Source organism: Leopardus geoffroyi, chromosome A1, assembly GCF_018350155.1.
Source record: "Leopardus geoffroyi isolate Oge1 chromosome A1, O.geoffroyi_Oge1_pat1.0, whole genome shotgun sequence".
Classification (NCBI taxonomy): Eukaryota; Metazoa; Chordata; class Mammalia; order Carnivora; family Felidae; genus Leopardus; species Leopardus geoffroyi.
This window is the reverse complement of record NC_059326.1, coordinates 231,545,230-231,573,066: the sequence shown is the minus strand read 5'-3', so window position 1 is coordinate 231,573,066 and position 27,837 is coordinate 231,545,230. Positions and strand designations below refer to the sequence as shown.

General features: G+C 46.5%; 1 protein-coding gene across 7 annotated transcripts in view; it reads right to left on the bottom strand.

Moving 5' to 3' along the window:
• The window catches only part of ATPSCKMT (ATP synthase c subunit lysine N-methyltransferase), a 249,332-nt gene that overhangs the window by 210,177 nt on the left and 11,318 nt on the right, over positions 1-27,837 (bottom strand). The window contains exon 5 of one of the 7 annotated variants that reach the window (XM_045442109.1): positions 21,127-22,579. The exons of the other annotated variants lie outside the window; for them this stretch is intronic. Coding sequence (XP_045298065.1) covers positions 22,415-22,579 — 165 coding nt within the window. The 3' untranslated portion in view covers positions 21,127-22,414. Of the gene's footprint in view, positions 1-21,126; positions 22,580-27,837 lie in introns of those variants that run through there. 7 annotated transcript variants of the gene reach the window in all.

Genomic DNA, 27,837 nt, shown 5'->3' with positions numbered 1-27,837 from the left:
TCGTGCTTTTGACGCTGTCAAGAAAGTGAAAAGACAGTCCACAGAATGGGAGAAAATCTTCACAAATCATACACCTGATAAAAGCCTCTTGTCCAGAATATTTACGGAACTCCCACAGCAGAGCAATACAAGGATATACAACCCAATGTCTCCGATGGGCAAGGGAGTTGAATATGTATGTCTCCAAATAATACATTTAAGTGGCCAATAAGCACATGAAAAGATACTCAGCATCTTTCCTCATCAGAGAAATACAAATCAATGCCACAGTGTGATGATACCACTTCACGCCCACTACAACGGCCGTAATCAAAAAGATGGACAATAACAAGCGTCGGTGAGACGTAGAGAAATTAGAACCCTCACACGCTGGTGAGAATGTAAAATGGTGCAGCCGCTGTGGAATACAGTTTGCCAGGGCCTCAAAAATGTTAAACACAGAATTACCATAGGACCCAGCAAGAGAACTGAAAACGCATGTTTGCATAAAAACATGTGCACGGATGTCCATAGCAGCATTCTTTCTTTTTTTTTTTTTTTTTAACGTTTATTTATTATTGAGAGACAGAGAGAGGCAGAGCGTGAGCATGGGAGGGGCACAGAGAGAGAGAGGGGGACACAGAATCCGAAGCAAGCTCCAGGCTCCGAGCTGTCAGCACAGAGCCTGACACGGGGCTCAAACTCACAAGCCACAAGATCGTGACCTGAGCCGAAGTCGGACGCTTAACCGACTGAGCCACCCAGGCGCCCCAGCAGCATTATTTCTAAGAGCCAAAACGTGGAAACAACCCAAATGTCCATCAACTGTCCATCAGTGGATAACAACATTTAACATATCCACACGGTGGAATGTTATTCAGCCATGAGAAGTGCTGAAGTCCTGTTATGTCCCACGACATGGACGAACACTGAAAACATACTAAGTGAAAGAAGCCAAAAGCACAAAAGCCCACAGTTCTATGATTCCCGTTAGATGAAATTTTCAGAATTGACAACTCGATGAAGGCAGGGAACAGATTCATGGTTTCCAAGGGCTGAGAAAGTAGGGGAGGGAGGTTACTGCCAGTGGGTAATTTCCGGGTTGTGGAAAATATTCTGACATTAGATACTGGTGACGATTGCACAACTCTGTGAACATATTTAAAAAAACGCTCAACTGTACACTTGATTTAAAAATATGTGAAATTTAAAAAACAAACCAGACAAACATAGAGGAAGGGGGAAAAAATGAGAGAGGGAAACAAACCATAAGAGACTCCTAACTATAGAGAACGAACTGAGGATTGATGGAGGGGGTTGGGGGGATGGGCTAGATGGGGGAGGGGCATTAAGGAGGGCACTTGGAATGAGCACTGGCTGTTGTATGTAAGTGATGAATCACTAAATTCGACTCCTGAAACCAGTATTACACTATGTGTTAACGAGCTAGAATTTAAATAAAAGGTTGAAAAAAAAGATCGATGTTCTAACAAAGTGTAAGTTTCTTTTAAAAAAAAAGCATCAGATAAAATACTAAGATATGTGAAAATGTGATTATGTCCAAAATACTGTATAAAAAGTTATAGCTCTACACCTGAAACTAATAACGCACTGTATGTTAACTAGCTCAAATTTAAATAAAAACTTGTGGGAAAAAAGATGTGTTAATAAACATATTAAGTAGAAGCATATAAAAGTTATAGCAATTAAACACTAAACATCACATTTTGCTTTGTTACATCTATTTTCCCTAATAGGAAAAAATTTTATCATTACTTTTCTGTATCTTATAGTGTTGATGTAAAAATATGTCACATTATTTCTACAGAGTAATGACTAATAAAATGATCAAAAATCACTGTTTTCATTGGGATAATTGTAATAAAATATTCTGCCATGATTATTTTTCAGTAGGAGGTAAATCACATCCATTCATTGATTATGCCCCACCTTCTCCCTTTCCTGAACATGTCTTATCATTTTACAAAGCATATGATCAATTAAGTTTAAATAAAGTACCAGCTATTGTTAAGACTAGCATATTTCAACTACTGAGAACTATTCTTCAGTAAATGCACCTGGTGTCTAATATCCATTGATCCACCAAAAATTTTACAAGGTCCTTTTCAAAAACAGTGTGTACATGTGTGTGTAATACTGGAAAAACATTTGCAATCAGACCAAGGAAACAGCTGTAATCTAATGTTCATTAAGGGTCACTCTTTTAATTTTTTTTTTTTCCAACGTTTATTTATTTTTGGGACAGAGAGAGACAGAGCATGAACGGGGGAGGGGCAGAGAGAGAGGGAGACACAGAATCGGAAACAGGCTCCAGGCTCCGAGCCATCAGCCCAGAGCCTGACGCGGGGCTCGAACTCACGGACCGCGAGATCGTGACCCGGCTGAAGTCGGACGCTTAACCGACTGCGCCACTCAGGCGCCCCAAGGGTCACTCTTAAAAGATAATTCTAAAGATATGACTTAATTATCTTATAACCTCAGATGGTATAAACTGACCTACAAATCTAAAGATCAACCTGTTATTCTTTATCAAATGGCAAGGGGAAACACTAGAGAGACTGCTGAACACTTAAAACACTGGAATGTAAAATGTCCATCATGTGGGGTGCCTGGGTGGGTCAGCTGGTTAAGCATCTGACTCTTGATTTCAGCTCAGGTCATGATCTCATGGTTCATGAGTTCAAGACCCATGTCAGGCTCTGCACTGACAGTGCTGAACCTGCTTAGGATTCTCTCTCCCTGCCTCCCTCTCTCTCTCTCTCTCTCTCTCTCTCTCTCTCTAACACATACATACATACATACATACATACATACATACATACATAAATTTTTTTAAAAAGAAAGAACCATTGGGGCGCCTGGGTGGCGCAGTCGGTTAAGCGTCCGACTTCAGCCAGGTCACGATCTCGCGGTCCGTGAGTTCGAGCCCCGCATCGGGCTCTGGGCTGATGGCTCAGAGCCTGGAGCCTGTTTCCGATTCTGTGTCTCCCTCTCTCTCTGCCCCTCCCCCGTTCATGCTCTGTCTCTCTCTGTCCCAAAAATAAATAAACGTTGAAAAAAAAATTAAAAAAAAAAAAAAAAAAAAGAGTAGGTAGGCCAGGTGAGAGAGAAAACAACCATAACAGACAAATTAAACCATGTGGCCCATACCACGTAGGAACTCAAAATTCCTACTCTGAATCAAAGATTTTCCAAACAAGTGAGTGTGAAGAAAGCAGGACTGACACTGACACAAGTAGCTTACTGTTGGAATCACATTTCTACCTGACTAATTCCAAGAAGGTGAAGAAAGACTGAAAATGCTCTCTTGAAACAGTAAGAATGAAAAAGACATCCGTTCCTCCAAAACTCCTTTAAAAAGTTATTCATAAGGATCTCAAATTGTCAAAAGGAAAGGATTTTTTGAAGATAAAGTAGATAGAAAAAAAAAATCCTTAGAGCCAGTACAGGCTCTTCTCAGCATCCCATCACCTAGAACAGTCCCTACTAATTAGAATCGTGCGTGAATACAGGCTTAGCACTCAGTGATGACACCACTTTGGCACTCTTTAAATCTCTTATGGTATTTATAAAGGATGGCATATTTGTTCTAGTGGTTATCATTTTATATAGAAATATATATATATATAATACACATTGAATATATTCTGTAGATTCAATGCGAACCTTTTTAAAATCTCAGTAGACTTTTTTGTTGAAATTGACAAGCTGATTCTAAAATTCATATGGAAAGGCAAAGGAAATGAAACAGCCAAAACACTTTTTTTACAAGATCAAAGTTGGAGGACTCCCCATCCGCTTTTCAGACTTATCATAAGCTAGTACTTAAGACCGTATGTTATGGAAGAAAGCATAGACACATAGATCGATGGAATAAAATATATAGTCAAGAAATAGACTCACATACTTACAGATGGCCAACAGACCCAGGACAAGATGCTCAACATCACTCATCATCAGTGGAATGCAAACCAAAACTACAATGAGCTATCCCCTCACCCCTGTCAGAATGGCTGAAACCAAAAGCAGAAGAAACAACGAGTACTGGTGAGGATGTGGAGAAAAATGAGCCCTCGTGCACCGTTGGTGGGAATGCACACTGGTGCAGCCACTGTGAAAAACAGTCTGGAGGTTCCTCAGAAAATTAGAAATAGGATTACCATAGGATCCAGCAATTACACTATTGGGTATTTGCCCAAAGAATATGAAAACACTCGTCTGAAAACATATATGCACCCTATGCTTATAGCAGCATTATTTATAATAGCCAAATTATGGAAGCAGCCCATATGATGGAAGTGTCCATCAACTGATGTAAGCCAGCCAGAGAAAGACAAATACCATATGATTTCACTCACGTGTGGACTTTAAAAAACAAAACAAATGAGCAAAGGAAAAAAGAGAGAGAGAGACAAACCAAGAAACAGACTCTTAACTATAGGGAGCACACTGATGGTTACCGGAGGGGAGGCTGGGAGGTGGGTGAGGTGGGCACTTGTGATGAGCCCTGAGTAATGTACAGAACTGTTGAATCGCTATTTTGTACACCTGAAACTAATATAACACTGTATGTTAGCTATACTAAAATTAAGGTTTTTTTAATAAGAAAAAATTGGGGCGCCTGGGTGGCTCAGTCAGTTAAGCGTCCAACTTCGGCTCAGGTCACCATTTCATGGTCCATGAGTTCGAGTCTCGCGTGGGGCTCTATGCTGACAGCCCGGAGCCCGGAGCCTGCTTCAGATTCTGTGTTTCCTTCTCTCTCTGCCTCTCATCCGCTCACACTCTGTCTCTCGAGCTCTCTCAAAAACAGACAAACTTTTTTTTTAAGTGGATTCTTATACATTTTGTCAAATGATTTTCAATACAGATGCACTGGTAACTCAATAAAGAAAGAAGTCTTTTCAGTAAATTCTGCTGGAACAACTAGACAGCCACGTGCAAAGAAACAAACCTTCATCTATACTTCACCCCACAAACAAAATTTAACCTAAAATGGACCAGAGACTTAAATATAAAGTCTAAAACTATAAAACTTCTAAAAATAAACATAGGAGAAAATCTCTGTGACCTTAGGAAAGATTTCTCAGCTATGTCACCAAAGCAGAATTCAGAAACGATTAATTGGACTTCATCAAAATTAAAGCCTTCGGGGCGCCTGGGTGGCGCAGTCGGTTAAGTGTCCGACTTCAGCCAGGTCACGATCTCGCGGTCCGTGAGTTCGAGCCCCGCGTCGGGCTCTGGGCTGATGGCTCAGAGCCTGGAGCCTGTTTCCGATTCTGTGTCTCCCTCTCTCTCTGCCCCTCCCCTGTTCATGCTCTGTCTCTCTCTGTCCCAAAAATAAATAAACGTTGAAAAAAAAAATTAAAAAAAAAAATTAAAGCCTTCTCCTTTGCAAAAGATGCTCTTAACTGAATGAAAAAGAAAGGCCACAAACTGAGAGCGAGTACTGGCAAAACATATGTAAGACAAAGGATTTGTATCCTAAATATATACAGAACTGTCAAAATCCCCAGTAATATGTAAACAAGCAACACAGTTTTGAAAACAAGCAAAAGATTTGAACAGACACTGCACCAAAGAAGATATATGGGCACAATAAGATTACAAAGAGATGCTTCACAAAATGCAAATTGAAACCCTAGTAAGAAACCAGGATGAACCTGTTAGAATGCAGGGAAGAAAATTAAGAAAACCAGGCAGTAAGGACACAAAGCAATGGGAACTGTCCTATACTGCAGTCTCTTACGAAGTTAACACACAAGCCCGCAATCCCATCCCCAGGGAATTACCCACTTTGGCAAAATTCGGGTTCACAAAAGAAAGCCTACATGCCATGTTTATAGTGACTTTACTCATCATCATCAAAAACTGGAAAAAAAATCCAAACGTTTTTCTATTGGTGAATGATAAAGTCAGGGGCATTCATACAGTGGAGCCCTATTCAGCAAGGGAGAGTAATAAACACCGAACAAACAACAGGGATGAATTTCAAATGCATTACGCTGAGTGAGAGAAGCCAGACACAAGAGGCTACATTCTGTATGATTCTGTCTACGTGACATTCTGGAAAAGGGCAGACTAAAGGGACAGGAAAGAGATCAGTGGTTGCCAGGGAACAGGAGTCAGACAAGGCACTGACGACCACCATGGGGCAGGTGGGGATTCTGTGGTAGCAGGATTATTCTCTATCCTGATCGTGTGGTACTTATGTGACCATATGCATTTGTCAAAACTCAGAGCACTGAAGACCAAAAAGGGTGAATTTTTCTGTACGTAAATCATACCTCAGTGTTTTTAAGTGTCTAGCATTCCTACTCTACCATTATTAACACCTACAAATAGTATGTTAAAACATTTCTACATAAGGGCGCCTGAGTGGCTCAGCGTCCGACTCTTGATTTCGGCTCAGGTCATGATCTCAGGGTTCGTGGGTTCAAGCCCCACGTTGGGCTCTGCGCTCACAGCACGGAGCCTACTTGGGATTCTCTTTCTCCCTCTCTGCCCCTCCCCGGCTTTCGTGCTCGCTCACTCCCTCTCTCTCTCTCAAAATAAATAAGTAAACATTTTTAAGAATTTTCTACACAGTACTAATATACATCATCCTAAATGGCCTACACTTGGACACTATTTTTTAGGCCAGAATATTAGTTTTTCTGAACAAAGGTTTGCCTGTTAGAAATATATATCGGAGCACTTGGGTTGCTCTGTTAAGCATCTTGACTCTTGATTTGGCTCAGGTCATGATCTCAGGGCTTGTAGGTTTGAGCCCCGTGTCAGTCTCTGTGCTGGCAGCATGGAGCCTGCTTGGGATTCTCTCTCCCTCTCTCTCTCTCTCTCAAAAAGAAATAAATACACTTTTTTTAGAAGACTAAATATATATGTACATCAAACCCACTCTGAAACTCTGAAGCTTTCTCCTGTTGTGGGGATTAAAAAAATTGTAACTAGCAAATCACTGTCCTTTATCATTTCCCTCCACACACAAATTGAACAGTAAAATCCTTTCTTGTCTTAATTCAAGCAATAAATAGTTCATTTGCTTCTGGGAAAGAATTCATTACAGTCGATTATTTTCACGTTTGCTAGCAGTCTGCGGGATCTGACCAACAGTCACATGGATAATTTGAAATATTTGTTCGCTCATATCCATTTCAACACAACACATTGTGTTCTGTAGCAAAGTAATTCTTTACACCTGGAAAAAAAAAATCAGAATCTTCTGTTTTTAGGGAAACACTCTTTACATAGGATCAAAATTCATGTCTGAAAAGGCATCACATATAAAACCTGGACAAATAATCACCAAACTACTGAAGATCCCAAACATCGACATGTGAATCAAACCATGAGGCAGAATCAAATGCAAACCCATCACATTCCTTTCTCATCTCAGAGAATCGCTGAGCACTCAGGCTTTTTCCCTTCCCTTTGCCTAACTACCAAGTGGGTGGAAATGTTTTCCTTTCACTTACTGGAAACAAAAGTGATGCTACATCAGCAGATAGGCTACAAAATAAAACATAAAAAAAAAAAAAAAAAAAAAAACAAGATGACGCCTAGTTAAATGTGACCAAAATGACAAGAGGCTTCATTAGGGCGTGAATTTTGCAATCACAGATCGTATTCAGAAAAATTAAACCGTGGAAGGAAAAGCCTAAGACCCCATCAAGGACAGAAAGAGCACAGGGTCCCAGGTGCAAGAGAGACGGGACAGAAAAGAAGATGAAGGTGAATGTCGGAGGGAGGAAGAGAGTAACCAGCCCAGCTGAACTGGTGGATGGGGAAAAAGACTATCAAATGGCAAGTACTTCATAAATTGTAAATAAAAGCAGAAGTGTGCAGTAAATGTAAAATCCATTGCTCTATTTTGGGAACCCACCACCCCCAAAATACTTAGATTTTAATTGACACATTAAAAATGAAAAATTGTGAATGGGAAGAAATGTTCTCCCAATTAGTGCTCCTGCTAAGAGGAAAATTTTTCACTAGAAATTCCAAATTTAGGGGGTGCCTGGGTGGCCCAGTTGGTTGAGGGTCCAACTTCGACTCAGGTCGTGATCTCATGGTTTGTGAGCTCAAGCCTTGCATCGGGCTCTGTGCTAACAGCTCAGAGCCTGGAGCCTGCTTCAGATTCCGTGTCTCCCTCTCTCTCTGCCCTTACACCACTCATGGTCTGTTCGTCTCTCTCTCTCAAAAATAAACATTAAAAATATACACATATGTGGGTGTGTATATATACACGTATATATATATAAATATATATATACATATATATATTTAAAAAAAAGAAATTCCAAATTTAGGCTGATTTACTCAGGAAGAAACTAACACTGCTACAATTTCAGTCATAAAAAAAAACAAAAGGAAGTTTGAAAAAAAACAGGATAGCAAAATATATTCTAACTTGGGCTTTTTTTTTTTAATCTTTATTATTTTTGAGAGAGAGAGAGAGAGAGAGAGAGAGAGAATGAGCAGGGGAGGGGCAGAGAGAGAGGGAGACCCAGAATCCAAAGCAGGCTCCAGGCCCTGAGCTGTCAGCACAGAGCCCGACGTGGGACTCGAGCCCACGAACTGTGAGATCATGACCTAAGCCAAAGTCAGACGCTTAACCGACTGAGCCACCCAGGCGCCCCTAACTCGGGCTTTTTTTATCTACAGAGAGAGAGAGCTCTGTCAGTTAACTGCTCTAAATGAATTCATGTTAGAACCAAATAGGCTCCACTGTATGAATGCCCCTGACTTTATCATTCACCAATAGAAAAACATTTGGATTTTTTCCACGTTTTGATGATTATGAGTAAAGTCACTGTAAACATTGGCATGCAGGCTTTCTTTTGTGAACACAACAAATTTTTAAAAATGTTTACTTAGTTATTTTGAGAGAGAGTGAGTGAGTGCATGAAAGCCGGGGAGGGGCAAAGAGACTGGGAGAGAGAATCCCAAGTAGGCTCCGTGCTGTCAGCTCAGAGCACGACATGGGGCTTGAACCCATGAACCCTGAGATCATGACCTGAGCCAAAATCAAGAGTCGGGCATTCAACCGACTGAAAACTCCAGAAAACCGAGAAGTCGTGTACATGAGACAGCCAAATCACTGACTGGGGATGTTGGAGAGATTGTGTAGAACAGAAGTGCCAGAGATCCAGGGTGGTCCGCGAATATTAGTGAAGTCTTAGAAGGGGAGGAAGATCTGGGCACGACAGACCCACAGGCTGGGCGTTAGTTAACCTCGGGAAAGAGCGGGCCCTACAGAGAGGAAGTCACACATGGCTAGACCCGGACAACACTCTGCGGAGGGAAGTAAACCAGCCACAGAAGGCCAAACACCGCAGGACTCCAAAACAGTCAAGCTCCTAGAAGCAGAGAATAGAATGGAGGTCACCAAGTGCTGAGGGAGGGGGGAACTGGGGAGCTGCTCCTTGGGGGTCTAAAGTTTCAGTCATGTGGGGTGAATAAATTCGAGAGATCTGCCGCTCATTACAGTGCCTGGAATTAGCAATTCAGTGTCGTACTCTTCAAAATCTCACGGTCAGTGTTCTTACCACCAAGACAGCATCAACAAAAAGCAAAAGAGCAGAAGGAACCTTCTGGAGATGATGGATATGTTTATTACCTTGGTTGTGGTGATGGTTTCATGGGTTTGTATGTCCAAACTCATCAAATTGTATACATTAAGTAAACATGTGCAGCTTTTTGTGAGGTTTGGTTTTTTTTTGGGGGGGGGGCAGGGGATCTATTATACCTCAATGAATTTTTTTAAGAAAGAAGAAGAAGGGTGCCCGGGTGGCTCAGTCAGTTGGGCATCTGTCTTCAGCTCAGGTCATGATCTCGCGGTTCGTGGGTTGGAGCCCCGCATCGGGCTCTGTGCTGATGGCTCAGAGCCTGGAGCCTGCTTCGGATTCTATGTCTCCCTCTCTCTCTGAGCCCACACCCCCCCCCACCCCCCACTCATGTTCTGTCTCTCTCTCTCTCTCTAATATAAATAAAACATTACAGTTTTTTTAAAAAGGAATGAAAAAGAGGGGCACCTGGGTGGCGCAGTCGGCTGAGCGTCCGACTTCAGCTCAGGTCATGATCTCACGTCCGTGAGTTCGAGCCCCGCGTCGGGCTCTGTGCTGACCGCTCAGAGCCTGGAGCCTGTTTCAGATTCTGTGTCTCCCTCTCTCTCTGACCCTCCCCCATTCATGCTCTGTCTCTCTCTGTCTCAAAAATAAATAAACGTTAAGAAAAATTTTTTAAAAAAAGGAACGAAAAAGAAAATGTAGGAAGGCAAATAATAACATAGGAGTCCAAAAAAAAAAAAAAAAAAAAAAACCCGTAGAGACTCCAGGAGACAGTATGGATTGCCAGGAATGAATTCTGGTGATTTTCTAACTAGTAGTACACCAATGCCACCAGGTCGAAATAAAGGGAAAAGATAATGTAGCTGGACTTCAGTAAGATGTGTGTCCACTCTCCCCTGACGTCCTTCACTTACACATTTATTCAATAAATATTTATGGACTGCCTAAGACATGCAGGCATCATCCTCCAGGCTGGACACACAGTGATGAAACCCATCCTAGACCACACTCATCTACATGTCCTAACAGTCAGAGCGAGGGCATCACTGAGGAGAGCAGAAATTAATGAACAGCCACCTTCTGCGAGCGCTGATACGGTTTACAGGACGGGGAGGTCCTAGGGCTCTGTCTCATTCCAAATTTGTGGCTGTTCCTTTCAAATAATGTAGACGAGAGCACTAATTTCATGGTTATTAACGTTGTACGCGGCATAAGGTACACAGGGACAAGTAAATAATTGGATGATTGAATTAGTGTCCAAAATCCCTTAAAAACCTGCAGCAGTGGGACAAACCTAACGTGACAAAACTTACAAAAAGGAAAACAGTTCATTTTTTCACTTGCTTCAAAAACATAAAATGCACTTGGGTCCAAAAAAAAACCCCAAAACTCCACTGACATGGTTTATATAAGAAGATTGTGTGTGACAGACAACTTATCAGAAGCCTAAGTAAAAACTCCACGCGCATCGAGTATCAGGCATCAGTCTGAAGACTAGTTCAGAGCGAGGAAGGGGGTCATCCGTTCCCCTCTGCGCTGGCCGGGCCACCCCTGGCTCCGCGTCTGGCTCCAGGACCCACACTTCAGGAAGATAATTTAAGGGGCACCTGGGTGGCTCAGTCAGTTGAGCGGCCGACTTCAGCTCAGGTCGTGATCTCACGGTTCATCAGTTCGAGACCCACATCGGGCTCTGTGCTGACGGCTCAGAGCCTGGAACCTGCTTCGGATTCTGTGTCTCGCTCTCTCTCTGCTCCTCCCCTGCTCGTGTTCTTTCTCTCTGTGTGTCTGTCTCTCTCAAAGATAAATAAAAAAAATTAAAAAGGAAGGAAGGAAGGGAAAATTTAAAACCTAGCTTCTGTTAAGAGGAGAGTTACCAGGCTAGGGAGGGTTGGTTTTTCTGAAGAAACACAAGAATGGAAGATTCAGTGGGAATAGGAGAGGGTCCTCCAAATCTTTGGGTTTTTGGATTTCCCACGAAGGAAGCATTAGATTTGTGCAGGGCGGTCCCCAGGAGGTAAAATTAGGGCCAGCGGGTGGGAAATGCTAGGGAGCCAGCTTTCAGCCAGGTGGGTATACAGAAGGCATTGCTAACACGGTGTCCGAAGGTAAAACAAGCTGCTGTAAGAGTTGGGAGCGAATTGACATTCCCCAGAAGCCTCCACGCAGAGGCGCCCTAAAAAACCAAAATGTTTCAGGCAGGAGTTGAGGGTTATTCAGAATCAATAACCTAAAGGTTCCGCTCAGAGCTGTTAGGTCACTTGCTAGTCTAGTGTGTCCCTTTTTACACACTACAAAAAGCAGAGAAGAATGTGTCTTGCTTGGCTTTTAACTTGCGATCACAATTTGGTGTTGGGCACAACCAGTTCTAAGTTTTTTAAAAATTTTTTTTTTTTTGAGAGAGCACAAGCAGGGGAGGTGCAGAAAGAGAGGGGGACAGAGGATCTGAAGCGGGCTTTGCGCTGACAGCAGCGAGCCCGATGTGGGGCTTGAACTCACGAACTGTGAGATCACGACCTGAGCTGAAGTCGGTCGCTTAACCAACTGAGCCACCCACGCGCCCCCCCCCCAAAAAAGTATTTTAAAAAATAACAAAAGGGGTCTTTTCTCACCTCAGATCCCAAACCCCACCCATCCTCCCCGGAGGCAAAAGCTATTACCAGGTTCTCGTGTGCTCATGGATTCTTTCTGGCAGGGTATGTGTGGGAGGGTCGGGGAAGGGGGGCACGCGCGGGTAAGCATGCGAATGCCCCTTTTTTACAAAAGTGGAAGCAAATCTCACGCTGTCCTGCCCCTGGTTTTTTATACCTGTCAACACTCTACTCTGCTACAGCACCTATCATCGTAACACCAATTAACTCCCATACCACCGCTGCAGAGGGGATGATGTCAGAATAACCTGGAAGTTTCGTTGGTTTCTATGTAGTTATTTCTGCAAGGGGAGCCTAGCTTTGCGTTATGAGTAGAACTTCCTGCTTCAGCAGGAAGGGAAGCGCCTCTCAACGTGGAGCCCCATCAGTCGGATTTTTAGAAAACGTTAGCAAGAGGGCCTGCCCCTCCCCAGAGAGGGGCTCCCCGGCCTTTCGCGGTCCTGGGCGTGCATTGGGGTGCAAGCCCTCCAGTGCTCATGCACACCGTGTCGTTCCCCCAAATCAGCACTCCCGGGCTGATTTCTAAAATTACTATCCCCCACTGGGTGTTGTATGGAAACCAATTTGACAATAAATTTCATATTTAAAAAAATCAAAATAAAAATAAAAAGGTTAAATAAATAAATAAATAAAATTATCACCCCCTCGGGCAGTCTCCAGTGCCACTGAGCTGCCTGCCTGCACTGCCCAGTTCCCTCCCCAGATACTGATTGTCTCCTGAATGCCCTGATTTCAAGGTGGCAACCATTCTGAGTGGTCTGCCATTAACCCAGCTTTTTCCGCCAGACCGGCTACGCTCGGTGCGTGTTGTTGCAGAATGCGTGTCACAGCACAGGAGCCTCTACTGGAAATGCCACGTGCCCTGGTACCTGTCACTCTGCCACAGGCTTTTTTCACGGCTGCCCAGCCAGTCTCGACTGACGCACGTTTAGGCTGCGTCCAATTACTTGCTTGTGAAAGTGAGGCTGTGATTAACTTGGTGGGATTTCTTACGCACTGAACCGTGTCCCCCTCAAAACTCATCTATGGAAATGCTAATCCCCGGTATCTCCGAACGTGACCGTAGCGGGACTTCCAGTCTCCAGAGCTATGAGAAATGCGTGTCTGTGGTCTCAATGACGAGGCTGTGCCACGTTGTTATGGCCATCCCAGCGGCCGATGGGAGACGTGTGCTTCTGCAAGTCGTTTACTGTCTAACACAGACAGGTGATACGTCTGCACGCACCCATTTTTGGGAGGCGGACCTAAAAGGCAGGTGGTAAGTCAGCTCTGCGTAGAACTCATTACTCCCTCTGCCTATTTCTGAGCGCGGAGACAATTCTGAAAAACTGGCTGCCTTACTCTTCTCACGGGCTTATGCTTCTGACTCAGAGACCACCCTTGTGCCTACCAAAAACACGATGTATTCTGATTCAAAGACACGTGGGGCCCAAGCCTCAGAGTTACTCAAACGTTGCTGATATCTAAGCTTCTGGGTAGACGGGATCGATTCTGGAGCAGGAGGGTCGTCCCCACGCCCTGGCCGGGCAGGGACAAAGGGGAAGTCACACAGGTGTTAGTGCCAGACAGGCCTGGGTGTGAATACCAGCTCCACTACCTGGTAATGGGCGCATGGGCCTTAGCAAACGAACTACTCTCTAAATGCCTCAGATTACCCCTGGGAAATATCGTATCGACACTGTAGTTAGTATGAGAATTGAAAATAATGTATCTAGGGGGCGCCTGGGTGGCTCAGTCAGTTCAGTTCTTGATCTCAGTTCAGGTCATGATCTCACAGTTCGTGAGTTCAAGTCCCGTGTCTCTCAGCGCAAAGTCTGCTTGGGACTCTGTCTCTCCCTTTCTCTGCCCCTTCCTGCTCTCTCTCTCTCAAAATAAATGAACTTAAAAAAAAAAATAAAAAGAATGTATCTAAAAGACGTATGACTTGGTAGACAGTCAACACTTGAGAGCTATCCTTGTTATCATGGTTTCTGGACTGTGAATTTCTAGTCATAATTAACATTTCCAGGTCAAGAGAAACTTTCAGTGACCGTAGTCTGCCTTTCTGAGCTGCCATGATTATGTCAGTTTGGTAGTCTGGACTGGGGTAAGAGCAGGTGGAAACAAGGAACCACTGCAAATCCCATCTTTCGGCCTCCCTGAACATTCAAATTCCTACTGAATCACTCCTTAACAAAATGCAAATGCCCTTGAAAATGGCAATATGCAACTCTTAAATCAGAGATTAGCAGGCATGTGGAAAAGAGGCCATGGGATGAAGTGATAAAGCACAGGTGCCCGGGACAGGTAAATGTCAGGGAGCGAGAAGAGACGGTCTCTGGAATAGCAGAGGCTTTGGCCCCCTCCAGAATGTGCTGACCGCTCTCCATGTGCACCAGCATGAACCTAATGCCTTGTGACACCCTGTCTCTGTAGCTGTCACGTCCCCCACGAACAACACTGCCTGGCAAACCCCGTAAGACCGCGCCACTCAAACGTCCCCAGCAAGTCCGGGACATACGTGGAGTTTTGTGAATTTTTCCGGCATTTGGATCAATTCTCATAAAGAATAATTCCGCTGCCCGATGTTTCACCCCACAGTATTCCAGAGGAGAAAATGTACTCGATTCCTCCTTCCCATCCTTGACTCAAACCTTGTGATCAATGAGCTATTGTTCGATCAGCCCTTCTCAGGGAACATTCACACCATAACATTAAATTAGAAAAAATAAGACCTGACTCCCCTTACCTATAAAAGTTACATGATTTCTTTGTTCATGTTCAATTTGCATCGGTCCACTGGGTCACAAGGGTGCCAATTCCAATATAACCACAACGTGTCACGATTACGGGAACGCTTCACTCTGCCTGAGAGGATGCCAGATGACTCAAGTTTTCTATTTGAGTGCAGAAACTTGATTGTGTTATTCAGAGGGGAGATTTCTTACATTTATATAAATACCCACTTTTCTATTTGAAATAGATGGCCTGCGCCACCTTTGGGGGTACCAAGCTCCTTGTGTTTAACACCTGTCGTGACAAGTATTATTTTCATCATAAAATAGCCGATTACATAAACGGAGTTCTTCACTGGGGCGCCTGGGTGGCTCAGTCGGTTGAGCGTCCGACTTCGGCTCAGGTCATGATCTCGCAGTTGGTGAGTTCGAGCCCCACGTCAGGCTCGGTGCTGACAGCTTGGGGCCTGGAGCCTGCTTCTGCTTCTGTTTCCCTCTCTCTCTGCCCCTAACCCACTCACATTCTGCCTCTGTCTCTCTCAAAAATAAATAAAAACATTAAAAAAAAAATTAAAAGAAAAATGGAGTTCTTCAGGAAACACGACACTCAACTGAACCCTTTGAGGGGGGCTAAGATGTGAGGGGCAGCGGGGGTTCCACCCGGCCCGGTTCTTGGGCCCTCTGGTGGAGGGCAGCCGGCTCCCTGGACTGGGCCCTTGACCCAGAGAAACCCGTTACCCTCTCGTCTGTCACAGCCCTCCTAACTCCCCTGGCCTCAGCATCATGCCCTCAGCCTCCCCCTGGACATCCCCAGTCTTTCTGTTCCCCAATTTAAATTCTCAACATGGAATCAGAATAGCTCATCTCATTTCTGTGGCCTGACGTTGGCTCCAATCAGTTGGAGAGGGGTCAGAGAACCTTGTGAGGCTGCTCCCTTGACAAGGGGATGGGTAAGACGGCGTCACTCAGAAGGCACTGAGGCATCATTAGTGACGGACTTGTCCCAGGGGCTTCAAGAACAGTCTCCTGGCTCTCATCAGAACTTGGAAACACATGGGGCGCCTGGGTGGCTCGGTCGGTCGAGCATCTGACTCTTGACCTCAACTCAGGTCAGGATCTCACGGCTCAAGCCCTGCATCGGGCTACGCGCTGATGCAGCGTAGGCTGCCTGGATTCTCTCTCTCCCTCTCTCCCGCTCTGTGCTCTTCCCCCATTCATGTGCACACGCTCGCACTCTCTCAAAATAAATAAATTTTGGGGGTGCCTGGGTGGCTCAGTCAGTGGAGTGGCTGACTTTGGCTCAGGTCATGACCTTACAGCTTGTGACCTCGAGCCCTCCGTTGGGCTCTGTGCTGACAGCTCGGAGCCTGGAGCCTGCTTCGGATTCTATGTCCCTCTCTCACTCTGCCCCTCCCCGAGTCATGCTTGCTTGCTCTCTCTCTCTCTCTGTCTCAAGGTTAAATAAAACATTAAAAAATATTTTTTTATTTAAATAAATAAATAAATGTTTTAGAAAAGTGGGGAGGCGCCCGGGTAGCGCAGCTGGTTATGTGTCCAACTTCAGCTCAGGTCATGAGCTCCCTGTCCGTGGGTTCCAGCCCCGCATCAGGCTCTGTGCTGACAGTTCAGAGCCTGGAGCCTGCTTCAGATCCTGTGTCTCCCTCTCTCTCTCTCTGCTCCTCCCCTACTCACGCTCTGTCTCCCTCCATCTCTCAAAAATGAATAAATGTTAAGAACTTAAAAAAAAAAAAAAAAAAAAAAAAAAGAAGAAGACCGTGGGAGACCCAAGTGTGCTCTCTGGGGCTAAGCTCTCTGGGGTCAAACAGATTCCAACCTTCTCTGAGCGTCAGCTCTCTGCTGGGGTTCTGATAAAACCTATTGTCATTCGTTAGCTTCTCTGAGATTTCAAAATTTCGACTACTTCATTTCGTATACCAGAGTAAAAAGCCGCCCGTGGCCTGGAGCTGGGGGAGGCTAAGTTGAATCGGGAAGCATGTGCAACGTCGCTGCTCAAAGGCCACTCTGATGCCTCACAGACCCACTGTGTTCGGCCAGGAAGGTTCTGGCAAGACTGCTAAGACTGGAAAACTCGCGGTCATTTTAGGCCATTTCAAGACTCCACACCTGCTTGTAGATGGATCCCTTCTACAATATCTCCACCAAGTGGCTGTCCAGCCCTCTGCTCCACGATCTCCAGAGACAAGAAACTCACTGTGTCCAGAGTCAACGCATCCTAACCTGAAACGACTTTACCCAAACTGTGCTGGGGACTGAGCCGCAGCCTCCCGTCCCTTCGGCGCCAGCCCAGTGTGACCCGAGTTGGTATCTCAGAGCCAGTTAGAACGTAAGACTCTGTGCTCCCGTGTCCGGGTGTGACTGAGCAAGCTGACCGCAACTCCCTCCGGTTGAGAGAAAAGAAACGAGCTCGTGCCTCCGACCTACAGATGCGAACGGGGTTATTTCCAGCACATGGAAACTGCCGACACACGGTCACGTCCACGATCACTTTTCCTTTCTTCTGCCGCTTGGCAAGCCTTCGAACACCAGAAAGGTCCGTTCTGTGCCCTCTACACCTCCTCTCATCCCGGGCAAACATCCACAGCCTGTTTAACTGCGCCTCGTAGGAGAGGTTTCCAAGACCCTCTGCCACCTAGACTTCATTTCTGCTTGTCAACGCGGCTTCTGTTCCTCTCCCGCTAGTTTTGTTTCATCTTCCACGTTAGTTTAGGGACAAGCCGTGCCAGAAGCATCCTCCGAGAGAGCCAGGAGGGAGAGGCACAGAAGAGACCCCTCGCAGGGAAACCTGCCCTCGAGATGGTGCCAACCATACCCCCCGACGGCCATCCAGAGAGGGCCCCTGTGGAACTTCAGGACTCGGCCAACCGACCCTGACCATCACGTCGGGGGGGAAGGTTTCCCGCTCCTCCCAGCTGGCACCGGAGGAAGCCCTCTTCAATCCTGGCTCCCTTCCTTTCCAGGTCAAGGAAGTGATGGCTGGAGTGGTGACAAGACTGGACAGTGCGGGGTGGGGCTCTTCTCGGGGGCCAGCCTGTCTCTCACCAGCTCCGGCTGCCGCACCGTCACCCAGACCAGGGCGCTTAAACAATAAGCATTTCTTCGTCTCAGTTGTGGAGGCTAAGACGTCTAAGATCAAGGACCCACAGATTCGGCGTCTGGCGAGAAGCCGCCTCCTGGTTCACGGCCGGCTGTCTTCCCAAGCTCGCTGAGGCCATCAAACCCGGGCGCCAGCCCCACTCGTGAGGGCTCCACTCTAAGGACCGAAGCATCTCCAGAGACCCCCTCCCTCAACCATCGCAGTGGGGGTCAGGATCTCAACCCAAGGACACACACGTGCCGTCCACACCGCAGCTCCTTCACTGGGCAACCCCACCTGCCAAGTGGGCAGTCTGAGGTGTTTCCTTCCCCTCCCTTCACTAAGTCCTTTCTAATCCTGAGGAATCATCTTTCCCCCTACGGAGCCCCCCGCATGCAGGGGTGTGGCTGAGGCTCTGTTACTCAGCCCTGCCTGCGTCCCCAAGAACAGGATGCCCGCCTGGGAAGACTCCTGTCGACTGTGAATGCTGGGTCTAAGTTCAGAGCCCTTCTGACCTGGTACAGCTCCCCAGGCGCCCCTCTGGCTGTGCCCGCACTCCACACCCTGGGGCATCCTCCTCACCCCCGTTCAGCCTCACACCCTCCTGTCCCTACCAGATGGCCACACAGCCCAAATACTGCCACCCCCGCAGGACAGCAGCAACGTGGGTTTGTCACTTCCCTTAAGACGTCCTGAAGTCGGGGCTGGGGGGCGGGGGCGCGGTGGGTGCCTGGGTGGCTCAGTTAAGCGTCCAACTTTGGCTCAGGTCACGATCTCACAGTTCGTGGGTTCAAGACCCGCGTCGGGCTCTGTGCTGACAGCTCAGAGCCTGGAGCCTGCTTCCGATTCTGTGTCTCCCTCTCTCTCTCTCTCTCTCTGCCCCTCCCCTGCTTGTGCTCTCTTTCCCCCTCTCTCAAGAATAAATAAACGTTAAAAAAAAAATTAAACAAAAAAAAGACATCCTGCAGTCGGAGGCTCCAGGTCAGCTCGGCAAGTCAGCAAACACCAGGAGTCTGTCCATCTCTCTGCTCGGCCGGCCTCAGCACCCCCGCTTTCAACTTCACTTTTCCCTGGTGGCTGTAACACAGCCGTCAGAACTGCAGGTGCCAGGGCTCCATACAGCCCGTCCGAGGCCCGGAAGGCCACGCTCGCCTCAAGCGCCTTCTGTTAGCAACAAAACCTTTCCCTAAGCTCCCAGCAGACGCCCCTTCATGCCTCGCTGGCCGGAGCTGAATCACCTGCCCGTGGCCCACCGCCCACCGCCCACCCTGATGCCCAAAGCACTGGGGGGGGGGGGGGGGGGGGGCTCTGTTCCCAAGAAAGAGGAGAGACGGCTGGGGGATCCCAGTGAGCGGCGTCTGCATCCCTTCAGCCGGCCTGCTGGCATCCTCCGCTCCCCAACAGGTGGCCCAGGTCAGAGACGCGCAGACTTCGGTTCCCCGGGCCAGGTGAGAAACGCTCCCCCGCGGCCCGGGGGACTCCAGATGATCTAGGAAATACAGGGTACAGCGCAAGCTCAGAGGACTCCTGCGTTTGAGAACAGCTATTTCTTTTATGCCTTTGGCCATCAGGGCAAGTACTCTGGCAGAGGCATAGCATCCTGCCGCGTGGTTTAAATGTCAGGACCTTCGTTCTCTCTGTCTGGCTGTAACCTGTCATGGTGTACAGCATCTCTCAGCAACGGTGGACACGGTGCATCTAGAAGGGTCTCGGTCTTTCAAACTCGGTTTCCCATACTCTTGGCGGAGCTAAGCTCATTTCAGGGGGTCTGAACGCCGGAACTGGCTGAGGGTCTGGCGGAGCCCATCTGGCAGGGCTGGGAAAGGCAAGGGTTGTAGCCCTGGGGCCATGCTTTGGGAGAAAGATGCACTCAGACGGGAATGGGCTCAAGCCCCTGACCGTGTGTCAATGCAACCTCCAGGTCTGGTCACAATGGCTCGTTAGGCTACGTCACCCCTAAGCTCTATTCCTATTCCTGTTTGGTTGTTGTCGTTTTAACTTTAAATGTTCTCAAGCTAGCACTCATCCCTGATTTCAATCGGTCAGGCGTCTGTGAATCCTACTTTCGACATCAAACGTAACAGGTCCCGCTCCCTGCCTTGTGTTGTGCGCAAATTTCAGACCCTGAATCCGGGAACCAATAAAAACTCAAACCAGCCAGTCAGAGAAGCCACAATCACCCCTGTAAGAAAATTCTTATAGCTCACTTCCAGGTTATTCAAATGCAAAATTTAAAAAAATCCACTAGGGGCGCCTGGGTGGCTCAGTCTGTTAAGCGTCAGACTTCAGCTCAGGTCATCATCTTGTGGTTCGGGAATTCAAGTCCCGCGTCGGGCTCTGTGCTGACAGCTTGGAGCCCGCTGCCGATTCTCTGTCTCCCTCTCTTTGCCCCTCCCCTGCTTGTGTGCTCGCTTGCTCTCTCTCTCTCTCTCTCAAAAAAAGAATAAATATTTTTTAAAAATCAATCAATCCATTAGAGAGCTTACAAACTCCATGAATGCCAACACTTCCGTGAAATGGTCCATTTTATTCTGAGGTTGCAACACCAGGGGCCATTTAATCTTTGGGAAGCTAAACCAGAAACCTCAAAAAGGCAAGTTATATATGCCTTTGCAGACAGCCTGATGCCTCCACAAGTCTGCCAGGAGCGTGTCTAGAAGATTACTGAACACACCCAAGGTTCCACAAAACCCTACCTCTGCCCGTCACACCTGCCTGGCCAGGAGCCACGATGGGTTCCTCTCCAGGCGTGCCTCACCCACTTACAGAGCTGGCTGGGGTGACAGGCAGGGACAGACACCAAACTCGCTCTTCGGAAAGAAATCGGGGGCTACTGGGAAGGGATGGACAGTGGCAGCCAAAAATCTGACAAGTGCCCATGACTGTCACACTGTTTACTTCTTTCAGAGAGCTTCACACACACACTTACATTCACGCCCGTATTTGTCTCTCTCTTGAGGAATACACGTTTCCATAAGATTAGGGGTCCTTCATGTCTACTCACCATTGAATCGGACAGGCCTATTACACAGCAGACAAGAAGTATTCGCCGAATGAATGAACGGGTCCCCAGTTGCTTTTCATTTAAATGAAAATTCTCAAACTGATCGTATTCTCGTGAGTTTAGTTAGAAATACAAACCATCTCATTTTATCAAACCTCCATGAAGACACAGTTTGGTATTTAGGTTACAGGTGTACGATCGGGAGCTCAATCCTTTTCTGTGATACACAGGGATTATTAGAGCCACCATTTAATAGATTAACGTTTCAGATACGTGAAGCCTATCTATTCACATTCAAAGGTTTTCCATAACTTGTCTTTATCTAAATCAGTCAGGTTTCTTCTCCTAAACGAGAATACTAAATGAATGGCTACTTTCATGAAATAAAGATGCGACTAGCAGAAATAATCTGTGACTTCTTTAGTATCTAAAATGATAAGACCAAAGACTTTGCGTCCTGAGTTTTACAAAAAAAGAGTCCCCTGTTCGGTGTATCATTATCCCAACAGAGGCTGGGGACACTCGGGAAAGCGAGGCTCCAGGAGGTCAAGCCACTGGTGCAAGGCTGGTCGCCGAGCAGGGATGTGATCCCAGGTCTGGCTGCGCCCAAACTCATGACGGCTTATGTTATTACCTATAACTCCAGAACGTCCTGCATCTCCTCTGAGCACCTCGCATCACATCTGACATTCCATCCGTGGTGGCTACAGCTACGTCGTGATGTGCAATGCTGCCGATCGTAGACACAAAACACCATTAGCCGGAAGGTACGTCACAACTTCAGAAGCGGTCAAACGTGTGTGTCTATCCACACGTTTACACGCACACGTATAGACACCTCAGATCCAAGAAAATACAGTAAAGCGCTGGCCTCACAACAAATTATTCCTAATCAATGTTATAAAATAGGAGCGCCTGAGTCCTTTAGAAAACGTTGCCATGAAGTACAGAAAGAAAGAAAGACAAATCTTAAGTATGAATAAAGTTAGATGAAACTGCAAACATTTCCTACTGCACAGCCTCTTTAAAAAGTGTTTCTGTTCATCTCTGGCATTAAATCATACTTTTTGTAGCGTGAAGAGCTGTTCACATCTCTCCCGCCCATCAACGTTGACCATCCCCTGGTCATATTTTCATACATCAGAGCGCGTGGGAAAGAAGACCACTTTTTTGAATATGCCACGAAAAGGGACTTTAAATCTACCTGCTGTTCTTAACTTCTGTTTGTTTTCCAAAAGTTAAGGAAAGTAATAGATTTTCATTCCATAGTGAAGAAAAACAGACTCTTTGCTGACGACACAGCTGCAGATCTCTATGAAACCGAAGACCACCATCACTTGGGAAACCACTCTCCATAAAGTCTACACTTGAATGACCGGCTGGAAACGTCTTCAGGGCCTCCTGCCTCGCAGCGTGCTCAGGTCGTAGGCCCACACGGTGTCTACCCCCTCCCCGGTGACGTGGTCTGGGGTCCAGCGAGGGAAAGGGAACCGGCAAGCAATGACTCTGGCGTCATCCTTCAGTTCAAGCTCGAGTTTCTCCTCCAACTGTGGCATCTGTGCAGAACGACAGTCATTATTTCAGTAAGCAGGAAGTCGGAGGAAGAGACTCCCAAATGCTCGTTTGGATTTGAGGGCCTGAAAATACCTGTGCAAGAATTAGTAGCTGTAGAAAAGATCACTCCAGGGCATAAACACATTATCAAACGATCCATTAAATCACGAAAGTCACATTAGCAACGGTTACAAGAACATCTTCTATCAATCATAAAATAAGCCATTTTTAGAAGAGATGACAGATTTCCCATTTTCTAACTAAAACCATGATGTGGCAGTCATTAAAATGAGAAGCAGCTTTATTTTCCCACCTAGCATCTCAATCCACCCTGTCTCAACTATTTCACACATTTTCCCACACATTTTAACATCTCTGAAATCAGGATACACCTTACAATGGACATAATCTTAGATTTACAATTGGCAGTATTTTTTTCTTTCTCAATAGCAATGGGGCATCTTAAAATTGACAGCATCTAGATTCAGTGAGATACGGTATTATTAAATTAGACCATGAAAAAACAGACTCTACCAACTTGAAACATAATGAAATATTTCATAATTCTTCAAAAATGTATCGATAATACACTGATAATTTGTTGACAATCAACATATCTTCTAACAAGTAAAATCCTTTTATAATTTTTGTATCCTTTTATTACCAATCTACCTGCTGAAAACCCTGTCATCGTAATCACAACGGCAAATTAACAATCGCTTAAAAATTTATCTTCAGATCCTACCAGCTTTACCTCCTAGAAGTATTTTTTCCACTTTCTTCATTCGTTATTCTGAAGTCATTTCAAATTTAGAGAACAGTTGCAAGAAGAAAACAAAGGACTCCGTACTACTTTACCCGGCTTCACCAATTCTTAATACTCTGTCATATTTGTTCTCTCCAATCTGCCCTCTTCCTCTATGAATATTTTTCCTAAACCATCTGGGAATAGGTTACACACGCATGCCCCTTTGTTCCTTGATGCCTCAGTGCTTCCAAAGACATAAGCCCAGCTCAGTTATCAAATTCAGGATATTGAAGATTGTATTCCAATAATAATAATTCCAATCGCATTCCAACTTTGCCTAAAGTCCCAATAACGTCCTTTATGATGTTTCTCCTTACGATGTCATATTGCATTCAGCTAGAATGTTTCCTCAGTCTACTTCAATCTGGAGCAGTTCCGTGACCTTCCTTTGTCTCATGACAGCTTTAGGAATACAGGCCAGTTATTTGCCCAGTGGCCCGCACCCTGGATCATCTGATGCATGCTCGTGACGACTCAGCACGTGCATCTTTGGCGATGCCCCACAAGAGGGGCCCCACAGTCAGGCACCCGTGAGGACTTTCTGCTTTGAGACTGATGGTCACCACCTGGCATCTCCATAGTGGGGTTACTAATTTTCCTTCATAATGAGTAATTTGTCAGACTTAGCTTGAGATGATGTAAATATCCTGCCGCTCATCGAACTGTCCCTCACGAGATGCAGCATTCTTGATGACCCGCCTGAGTCAGTTTTCCCTATATGGTTGCAGAGTGGCCATTTGCTAATTCCGTTATTCCTTCCAGGCTGACAGTCAGCATTCTACCGTAAGGAAGAACTCTCCCTTCTTTTCTACCTATCTACCTATTGCCATAAGTAACAGCTCCTAGATTCCTATCTCGTTCAATGGGTTGTAATCCACTATCACCCTTGTTTCTTCTGATGCTCAGACTGCCCCCGTCTGGCCACCAGGAGCCTCCTCAAGTTGGCTTCTCTCTCCTTTGGATGTGCCCCCAACAAATATTCTGAACACTTCCTTAGACTTGGGATCAACAAAACACCCCAGGCTTTTGTTATTGGTCCCCAACTCAGCCCTCAGATCAACCACCTCTCAAACATTCCTGGTTCCTCTAAATGGGAAATGCTATCTCAAAACCAAGACCTGAGCAAAACGAATCCCTTTAAAACTACAAACAAATCGACAGTGCTTCTATAAAAACTTTACTCCTGATCTATATCTTTAAAAAGCGGCTTGGGGAAAGTCCTCTACGTGGCCTAAGGCTACAGACAGCCAAAATTCTAATTCTTCAATACAATTAATACCAATATAACCAAAAGTAAATTCCATTAAGGATGGGATATTTCTACTCTTTTAACAGCCAGTGAAAGATTTCTTTAAAAAAAAAAAAAAAAGAAAGAAAGAAAGAAAGAAAAGAAGGTTTTGTTCCTGAGGGAAACATTAAATAGGCGAAGAATGAGACAATATGTATGTTTCCAAAGTATCAGAGATTTCTTATGGTAATTTTATTCATAAAAAGAATAATTGTAAACTTATTCATGTTACCATGATTCTTTTCTGTTTTACGGTTTCCTTTATTTCCCAATGACTGTCATATGCTAAGTCAAGATAAACCCACAAATGAAAGGAGCTATTTCAATCACAAGAAATTAACTGGCTAAGTTACACATAAATATGCAATGAGCCCGGGTCTTGATATCACGCACAAAGAGAGGCAGTGATGTGTCATGTCTGTCTAATGGAATTCAAAATTATTCATACAATTATAGGTCTCAAAGTGACACGAACTCGTCATATTCTAATTACATCTTCAAAACTTTAAGCCTAAGTTGAAACGAGCTCTAAGACATAGGACAACTTAGCCATACCCATGAGCAGCTCTTGAGCCCCTTGACGTCTCCCTCCTCCCCAAAACACTGGCTTCACCGGGCTCCTAGGGTAACCGCCACCCCCCCAGGGCTTTCCTCCTACCCAACGCCTCCTCTCGGGTCCTTGGCTGGGTGCCCTCATTTGTCAGAGGCCAGAACTCCAGACCCGACCCGCTCTGCCTCCTCCCGGGTGACCTCGGCCACTCCCGGGCTTCAGCTCCCTCGGGGACTGATGCACAATCTCCAGCCCCCTCCCCTTCCTGAGTCACAGACCCCCTCCGCCCACCACTGCCAACCTCACACCTCCACACACATCTCGGGCTTCACCTGCCCGAGGAACCCCCGGCCCTCCTCCTGGGTCCACACAGCCTGCACCTTTCCCAGCTCAGTCACAACTGCAAACTTCCAGTTAGTCCGGCCAAAGCCCTCGAGGTGCCCTTGGTCCCTCTTTCTCGCACGCCCCACACCGGATGTGCCGGCTCATCCTGTTGGCATCTCCACGATGCCTCTGGAACTTGACTGCTTCTGCCCGGACAAGAGCCTAGCACACCTACCGTCTGGATGCTTGCAAGAGCTCAGAACCCGTCTCCCGGCTTCCACCCGCACCCGGCGTCCACACAGCAGCCTGAGATCCTCTGCAACCCAGGCAGGTCCTCTGCTCCTCTGCCCAAACCCACCACGGCGTCTGCATTCCAACAGCACGGCCCCCATTTCCCCTCTGACGTCACCTCTCCCTGCTCCTGCCACCCCCCCCCCCACCTGCTGCTGCTGGAACCCCACAGGCACACACCCCTGGGCGCCTCCACAATGGCTCTGCCTGGCACGTTCCCCCTTACCTCCACACGTCCTCTTCAGGGGCACTGTCTCCTCCCCTCCCTCTCCTGCTTTAGTCTGCCCCACGGCACTTCCCTCCTGCTACTGAACGACACATCTTACATAGGTACCCCCAGGTAAGAGCTGCTCTCCTCACTAGTGTATAGGCACCTTGGGGCAAGGATGTTTCTTTCTCACGCACTAAAGTACCCAAGGGATTAGAACAGAACCTGGCACTTAGGGGCACCGAATAAATAATTGTTGAATGGATGGACGAAGGATAAAGGATTCCGTTGTGAATCATTTATCTTTATCAGAACACGATAACATTTTCGTTCATCAATTCACAACAGGATCTGTAACTAAAATTAAATTAGTCAGTCTTTGAAAGTTATGAAATTTAACAGCCCACTAGGAAGTGTCATTAATGGATATGTTTCTACCATACTCGTTCATTCATTTAATGAGTATTTGAGTCATTACTTTGCGCTGGTGCTCCTGCACTGGGGGTCTGGGAGCAAAGACAGGCCGGCCCTCACTCTTGAGCTCACAGTGCGGTCCACACGGCAAACCTGCCGAAGCCATCATGTGAGTAAATACAATCTCACTACGGACAGGGAACAGGTACTGTGCAGATGGAAAACAGGGGCACTGGAGTCTGTCTCGTTGGGCAATCAGGGATGACTTCCTGGAGGAAAGGACACCCGACCTGTGAGTGGTCAGCAGCTCGCCAACTAGGCCCAGAGCTGGGGGGGACTTAGGTCAGAGGGAAGAACACGGCTCACACAGTGGAGAGTCCAGGGGCCGGGAGAAGGGCAGGGGGCTGGCAAGCACAGAGCTGAAGGAAGCAGGGGCCACTCCACGCCAGGCCTCAGGCCACGTGGAGCATTCAGGCCTTATCTTCACTGCTTTAAAGCAGCAAGACGTCCTGGGCGCGTTTTAAACAAGGGCAGGACTGATCTTCTCACATTTTGAAAAGAACATAAGTTCAAGTTACACGTGGGTATTTACCATGCTACCACTGGATTTACCAGCTCTGGACGAGATTCCTCACTCCTGGGGGGGTTACAGACACACCTGTTGAAATGAGTTTTGAGCCACAAAAGCTCAACAGTCAGTGCGGTATGAGAAGCGGGGTGGACGAGTTCTAGAACACCAGGTTTCCACCTCTCACGTTCCCTACGTACTCCCCTAGCTCTCTCCGGGCCTGTGTGGGCCTCAGATGCCACAGGAACATTCATGCTCCGCTGGCTTTGCTGAGCCACGATGCCATGACTGGTCTGCCGACCAGTGCTCAGACAAAGGAAGTGCATTTCACTAAAGATGACCCGATCGGGGCTCCCATGACTCCGGAGAGCAGAGCTGGCCTCCTGAATCCCCAGCCAGCACCGTCCCTCCCCTTCCCTGCTCCACGTAGGTGAAGCTCAATGAGGGTTACGAGTGGGGCCTTGCATGCATGAATGATCCCCTGTGGGTCCCGTGAACAATACACCTGCATGGAAAACTGCATGCTGGCTGAACCCCTCTCGCTCATTCCAGGGAACATGGATGCTTTGTGTACTTCAGCTGCCCCACTTTTTCTTGGGAACACTGAAATGTCACAAGTTCCTTACTTAAGGTTTCTCTGTGTACAGAAAAATGGACAACAATTGCAAAAACATTCATCAAAAAAAAAGCAAATAGAGGACTCTTATTTCTGCTAGGTGAACAGCTCCAAAAACCGACCATACTCAAACATGGTAAGACGCACAAGGAGTTGGAGCCCACAGGTTACGGGGTGATGTGCCCACCAAAGG